A 6,963-nucleotide genomic window follows, 5' to 3' on the forward strand; every position below is an offset into this window, starting at 1 on the left:
TCCACAGGCTGGGCTGATGCTCTACCACTGAGCCCGCCGGCCAGGGCCACAATAACCCCTGGGGACTTGCCTGCAACAACCCAGATCGGTTGGGAAGAGCTGACGTCTGGACAACACTGAGTCCTCTGCCCAGGAACACGGGACTTCTCTCCGTCAGCGTAGATGCTTCTGGTTTGCCCACAGTTTTGCTTGGCCCACATGGACCTCGTGCATGTTTTGTTAACACTGCTCCTACGCAGCGCTCTTTCCTTTTGAACGCCAAGGTCCACGGTGTTCTGTTTTTACTTTCCAAGGCCACTTGTCCATCACGGGAATAATCAACTTTCTACTAATTATTCCTCCACTTCCCACCGGGTCACGCTGGGGAGGCCTCACCACGGCGACACTTAATTAAAAGGTAGACGTCGAAAGATGGGGGTGACTCACGCTTCCCGGCGAGGCGGCCAGAAGAGGGTTCGGAAGGGGTTTCATTTCCTTCAGCCGCTGGGACCACGGAATTGAACTGATTCATTCCTACTTCACGTGGGAGGTTTCCTCGTGGGCCTCCTGCCACTCCCACGAACAGGACCTGAATGTGACCTCATCCCGGACCCAACCCGGACCTGACTGCTGAGCCTCGACCCCACCCTGGGCGAGTGTGCCCGCCTCCTCACGTCACCTCTGGCAGGAAAGACAGAAGGACTGACTCTGGGACACTGGAGGGCTGAGGGCATGTGGTGCGATGGTGGGTGTGCAGGGTCACACTCTCGGGTGTGCGCTGGGCCAGGGGACCGTGCCAGCCTGCTCCTGGAATGTCGTGGAAGCAGAATCATGCAGTACGAGGCCTTGGTGACCAGTCGTCCGTTTCTGAGCTCACTTGGTGCCGACAAAGATCACAGGAGGTGAAGTGTGTGGACCTGACGTCGGGCTCTGTTATTGAACTTGATCATCGCGCCTGGATTTGGTCTCCGCCTCTCGCGTCGGCTGCTTCTGACAGGCGTGTCCCTGGATCAGCCTCCGCAGCGATAATTAGTTAGAAATCAATCCACGACGAAGATGGTTTGGCGGGTGGGTCCCTCCGCATACGACCACCTTCCCATTATTCAGAGGTGGTGAGAGTCGGAACCAGTGCAAGGCGTGGCGGGACGTGGCAGAGCCAGGAGCCCCGTGTTCCAGGGGCCAGTCTGAGCGTGGGCGCTTACTCCTTCCGCGTGCTGGTCACGGTGGGCACGTGCTCTACCCCCGAGCACAGACCAGGCGTGCTGTTAACGGTGGGCACGTGCTTTACCCCCGAGCACAGAGCAGGCGTGCTGTCCACGGCGGGCACGTGCTTCACCCCCGAGCACGGAGCAGGCGTGCTGTCCACGGCGGGCACGTGCTTCACCCCCGAGCACGGAGCAGGCGTGCTGTCCACGGCGGGCACGTGCTTCACCCCCGAGCACGGAGCAGGCGTGCTGTCCACGGTGGGCACGTGCTTCACCCCCGGGCACGGAGCAGGCGTGCTGTTCACGGTGGGCACGTGCTTTACCCCCGGGCACGGAGCAGGCGTGCTGTTCACGGTGGGCACGTGCTTTACCCCCGAGCACGGAGCAGGCGTGCTGTTCACGGTGGGCACGTGCTTCACCCCCGGGCACGGAGCAGGCGTGCTGTCCACGGTGGGCACGTGCTTCACCCCCGGGCACGGAGCAGGCGTGCTGTTCACGGTGGGCACGTGCTTCACCCCCGGGCACGGAGCAGGCGTGCTGTTCACGGTGGGCACGTGCTTCACCCCCGGGCACGGAGCAGGCGTGCTGTCCACGGTGGGCACGTGCTTCACCCCCGGGCACGGAGCAGGCGTGCTGTTCACGGTGGGCACGTGCTTCACCCCCGGGCACGGAGCAGGCGTGCTGTTCACGGTGGGCACGTGCTTCACCCCCGGGCACGGAGCAGGCGTGCTGTTCACGGTGGGCACGTGCTTTACCCCCGGGCACGGACCAGGCGTGCTGTCCACGGCGGGCACGTGCTTTACCCCCGAGCACGGAGCAGGCGTGCTGTCCACGGCGGGCACGTGCTTCACCCCCGGGCACGGAGCAGGCGTGCTGTCCACGGTGGGCACGTGCTTTACCCCCGGGCACGGAGCAGGCGTGCTGTCCACGGTGGGCACGTGCTTCACCCCCGGGCACGGAGCAGGCGTGCTGTTCACGGTGGGCACGTGCTTCACCCCCGGGCACGGAGCAGGCGTGCTGTTCACGGTGGGCACGTGCTTCACCCCCGGGCACGGACCAGGCGTGCTGTTCACGGTGGGCACGTGCTCTACCCCCGAGCACGGACCAGGCGTGCTGTTCACGGTGGGCACGTGCTCTACCCCCGGGAACGGAGCAGGCGTGCTGTTCACGGTGGGCACGTGCTTCACCCCCGGGCACGGAGCAGGCGTGCTGTTCACGGTGGGCACGTGCTTCACCCCCGGGCACGGAGCAGGCGTGCTGTTCACGGTGGGCACGTGCTTCACCCCCGGGCACGGAGCAGGCGTGCTGTTCACGGTGGGCACGTGCTTCACCCCCGGGCACGGAGCAGGCGTGCTGTTCACGGTGGGCACGTGCTTCACCCCCGGGCACGGAGCAGGCGTGCTGTTCACGGTGGGCACGTGCTTCACCCCCGGGCACGGAGCAGGCGTGCTGTTCACGGTGGGCACGTGCTTCACCCCCGGGCACGGAGCAGGCGTGCTGTTCACGGTGGGCACGTGCTTTACCCCCGGGCACGGACCAGGCGTGCTGTTCACGGTGGGCACGTGCTCTACCCCCGAGCACGGACCAGGCGTGCTGTTCACGGTGGGCACGTGCTCTACCCCCGAGCACGGAGCAGGCGTGCTGTTCACGGTGGGCACGTGCTTTACCCCCGGGCACGGAGCAGGCGTGCTGTTCACGGTGGGCACGTGCTTTACCCCCGGGCACGGAGCAGGTGTGCTGTTCATGGTGGGCACGTGCTTTACCCCCGGGCACGGAGCAGGTGTGCTGTTCGCGGTGGGCGCGTGCTTTTCCCCCGGGCACGGAGCAGGCGTGCTGTTCATGGTGGGCATGTGCTTTTCCCCCGAGCACGGAGCAGGCGTGCTGTTCACGGTGGGCACGTGCTTTACCCCCGGGCACGGAGCAGGCGTGCTGTTCACGGTGGGCACGTGCTTTTCCCCCGGGCACGGAGCAGGCGTGCTGTTCATGGTGGGCACGTGCTTTACCCCCGGGCACGGAGCAGGCGTGCTGTTCACGGTGGGCACGTGCTTTACCCCCGGGAACGGAGCAGGCGTGCTGTTCATGGTGGGCATGTGCTTTTCCCCCGAGCACGGAGCAGGCGTGCTGTTCACGGTGGGCACGTGCTTTACCCCCGGGCACGGAGCAGGCGTGCTGTTCACGGTGGGCACGTGCTCTACCCCCGAGCACGGAGCAGGCGTGCTGTTCGCGGTGGGCACGTGCTTTTCCCCCGGGCACGGAGCAGGCGTGCTGTTCACGGTGGGCACGTGCTTTACCCCCGGGAACGGAGCAGGCGTGCTGTTCACGGTGGGCACGTGCTTCACCCCCGGGCACGGAGCAGGCGTGCTGTTCACGGTGGGCACGTGCTTCACCCCCGGGCACGGAGCAGGCGTGCTGTTCACGGTGGGCACGTGCTTCACCCCCGGGCACGGAGCAGGCGTGCTGTTCACGGTGGGCACGTGCTTTACCCCCGAGCACGGAGCAGGCGTGCTGTCCACGGCGGGCACGTGCTTCACCCCCGAGCACGGAGCAGGCGTGCTGTCCACGGTGGGCACGTGCTTTACCCCCGGGCACGGAGCAGGCGTGCTGTCCACGGTGGGCACGTGCTTTACCCCCGGGCACGGAGCAGGCGTGCTGTTCACGGTGGGCACGTGCTTCACCCCCGGGCACGGAGCAGGCGTGCTGTTCACGGTGGGCACGTGCTTCACCCCCGGGCACGGAGCAGGCGTGCTGTTCACGGTGGGCACGTGCTTTACCCCCGGGCACGGACCAGGCGTGCTGTTCACGGTGGGCACGTGCTCTACCCCCGGGCACGGACCAGGCGTGCTGTTCACGGTGGGCACGTGCTCTACCCCCGGGAACGGAGCAGGCGTGCTGTTCACGGTGGGCACGTGCTTCACCTCCGGGCACGGAGCAGGCGTGCTGTTCACGGTGGGCACGTGCTTTACCCCCGGGCACGAACCAGGCGTGCTGTTCATGGTGGGCACGTGCTTTACCCCCGGGAACGGAGCAGGCGTGCTGTTCACGGTGGGCACGTGCTTTACCCCCGGGCACGGAGCAGGTGTGCTGTCCACGGTGGGCACGTGCTTTACCCCCGGGCACGGAGCAGGCGTGCTGTTCATGGTGGGCACGTGCTTTACCCCCGGGAACGGAGCAGGCGTGCTGTTCACGGTGGGCACGTGCTTTACCCCCGGGAACGGAGCAGGCGTGCTGTTCATGGTGGGCACGTGCTTTACCCCCGGGCACGGAGCAGGCGTGCTGTTCACGGTGGGCACGTGCTTTACCCCCGGGCACGGAGCAGGCGTGCTGTTCATGGTGGGCACGTGCTTTACCCCCGGGCACGGAGCAGGTGTGCTGTCCACGGTGGGCACGTGCTTTACCCCCGGGCACGGAGCAGGCGTGCTGTTCATGGTGGGCACGTGCTTTACCCCCGGGCACGGAGCAGGCGTGCTGTTCACGGTGGGCACGTGCTCTACCCCCGGGCACGGAGCAGGCGTGCTGTTCACGGTGGGCACGTGCTTTTCCCCCGGGCACGGACCAGGCGTGCTGTTCACGGTGGGCACGTGCTTTTCCCCCGGGCACGGAGCAGGCGTGCTGTTCATGGTGGGCACGTGCTTTACCCCCGGGCACGGAGCAGGCGTGCTGTTCACGGTGGGCACGTGCTCTACCCCCGGGCACGGAGCAGGCGTGCTGTTCACGGTGGGCACGTGCTTTATCCCCGGGCACGGACCAGGCGTGCTGTTCACGGTGGGCACGTGCTCTACCCCCGAGCATGGACCAGGCGTGCTGTTCACGGTGGGCACGTGCTCTACCCCCGAGCACGGAGCAGGCGTGCTGTTCGCGGTGGGCACGTGCTTTACCCCCGGGCACGGAGCAGGCGTGCTGTTCACGGTGGGCACGTGCTCTACCCCCGGGAACGGAGCAGGCGTGCTGTTCGCGGTGGGCACGTGCTTCACCCCCGGGCACGGAGCAGGCGTGCTGTTCACGGTGGGCACGTGCTCTACCCCCGAGCACGGAGCAGGCGTGCTGTTCACGGTGGGCACGTGCTTCACCCCCGGGAACGGAGCAGGCGTGCTGTTCGCGGTGGGCACGTGCTTCACCCCCGGGAACGGAGCAGGCGTGCTGTTCGCGGTGGGCACGTGCTTTACCCCCGGGCACGGAGCAGGCGTGCTGTTCACGGTGGGCACGTGCTCTACCCCCGAGCACGGAGCAGGCGTGCTGTTCACGGTGGGCACGTGCTTTACCCCCGGGCACGGAGCAGGCGTGCTGTTCACGGTGGGCACGTGCTCTACCCCCGGGAACGGAGCAGGCGTGCTGTCCACGGTGGGCACGTGCTTTACCCCTGAGCACGGAGCAGGCGTGCTGTCCACGGTGGGCACGTGCTTTACCCCCGGGCACGGAGCAGGTATGCTGTCCACGGTGGGCACGTGCTTTACCCCTGAGCACGGAGCAGGCGTGCTGTCCACGGTGGGCACGTGCTTTACCCCCGGGCACGGAGCAGGCGTGCTGTCCACGGTGGGCACGTGCTTTACCCCCGGGCACGGAGCAGGCGTGCTGTTCACGGTGGGCACGTGCTCTACCCCCGGGAACGGAGCAGGCGTGCTGTTCGCGGTGGGCACGTGCTTCACCCCCGGGCACGGAGCAGGCGTGCTGTTCACGGTGGGCACGTGCTTTACCCCCGGGCATGGAGCAGGCGTGCTGTTCGCGGTGGGCACGTGCTTTACCCCCGGGAACGGAGCAGGCGTGCTGTTCACGGTGGGCACGTGCTTTACCCCCGGGAACGGAGCAGGCGTGCTGTTCACGGTGGGCACGTGCTCTACCCCCGGGAACGGAGCAGGCGTGCTGTTCGCGGTGGGCACGTGCTTTACCCCCGGGCACGGAGCAGGCGTGCTGTTCACGGTGGGCACGTGCTCTACCCCCGAGCACGGAGCAGGCGTGCTGTTCACGGTGGGCACGTGCTTTACCCCCGGGCACGGAGCAGGCGTGCTGTTCACGGTGGGCACGTGCTTTACCCCCGAGCACGGAGCAGGCGTGCTGTTCACGGTGGGCACGTGCTTTACCCCCGGGCACGGAGCAGGCGTGCTGTTCACGGTGGGCACGTGCTTTACCCCCGGGCACGGAGCAGGCGTGCTGTTCACGGTGGGCACGTGCTCTACCCCCGGGAACGGAGCAGGCGTGCTGTCCACGGTGGGCACGTGCTTTACCCCTGAGCACGGAGCAGGCGTGCTGTCCACGGTGGGCACGTGCTTTACCCCCGGGCACGGAGCAGGTATGCTGTCCACGGTGGGCACGTGCTTTACCCCTGAGCACGGAGCAGGCGTGCTGTCCACGGTGGGCACGTGCTTCACCCCCGGGCACGGAGCAGGCGTGCTGTTCACGGTGGGCACGTGCTTTACCCCCGAGCACGGAGCAGGCGTGCTGTTCATGGTGGGCACGTGCTTTACCCCCGGGAACGGAGCAGGCGTGCTGTCCACGGTCCTCACATTGAGTGTCGGCCGCCCTCCAGTGCAGGGCGGGCTTGGGACGCCGACGGAGGACACAGGGCAGGGCACACAGGCCGCGGCGCACGTCCGACTCTGCAGAGCATCTCCTTGCCGGTCCTGACTGTCTCTACAGGCCTGGAGCAGGGACAGAACTGTCCCCATTGTGCAGAGCAGGAGCTGAGACGGGGACACTGACCACCTGCTCAAGGCTGATTTGTGCCCCCTGGTATTCCAGTGTTGGAATCCTAACCCCCAGCACCTCAGAATGCAACCTATTTGAA

At 66.9% G+C, this 6,963-nt stretch overlaps 1 protein-coding gene across 1 annotated transcript; it reads right to left on the reverse strand.

Moving 5' to 3' along the window:
- Positions 1–1,177: 1,177 nt before the first annotated feature.
- Positions 1,178–4,321, reverse strand: LOC136316088 (mucin-5AC-like). Its single transcript, XM_066247823.1, has 6 exons — positions 3,890–4,321; positions 3,668–3,785; positions 3,236–3,375; positions 2,642–3,085; positions 1,902–2,077; positions 1,178–1,481 (listed from the first exon to the last, which is right to left on the reverse strand). The coding sequence occupies exons 1-6, from the start codon at positions 4,319–4,321 to the stop codon at positions 1,178–1,180; spliced, it is 1,614 nt and encodes a 537-aa protein (XP_066103920.1).
- Positions 4,322–6,963: the final 2,642 nt, after the last annotated feature.

The sequence above is a fragment of the Saccopteryx bilineata genome, chromosome 12 (assembly GCF_036850765.1).
Source record: "Saccopteryx bilineata isolate mSacBil1 chromosome 12, mSacBil1_pri_phased_curated, whole genome shotgun sequence".
NCBI classification, from domain to species: domain Eukaryota; kingdom Metazoa; phylum Chordata; class Mammalia; order Chiroptera; family Emballonuridae; genus Saccopteryx; species Saccopteryx bilineata.

What these genes read in the sequence shown, in the direction of transcription:
- LOC136316088 (XM_066247823.1), bottom strand. Translation starts at nt 4,321, where the DNA reads ATGAACAGCACGCCTGCTCCGTGCCCGGGGGTAAAGCACGTGCCCACC. An exon ending in GGGTGAAGCACGTGCCCACC is followed by an intron (nt 2,078 to 2,641) that starts GTGAACAGCACG and finishes CCGGGGGTAAAG; the next exon opens with CACGTGCCCACCGTGGACAG. An exon ending in GTGAACAGCACGCCTGCTCC is followed by an intron (nt 1,482 to 1,901) that starts GTGCCCGGGGGT and finishes CACCGTGAACAG; the next exon opens with CACGCCTGCTCCGTGCCCGG.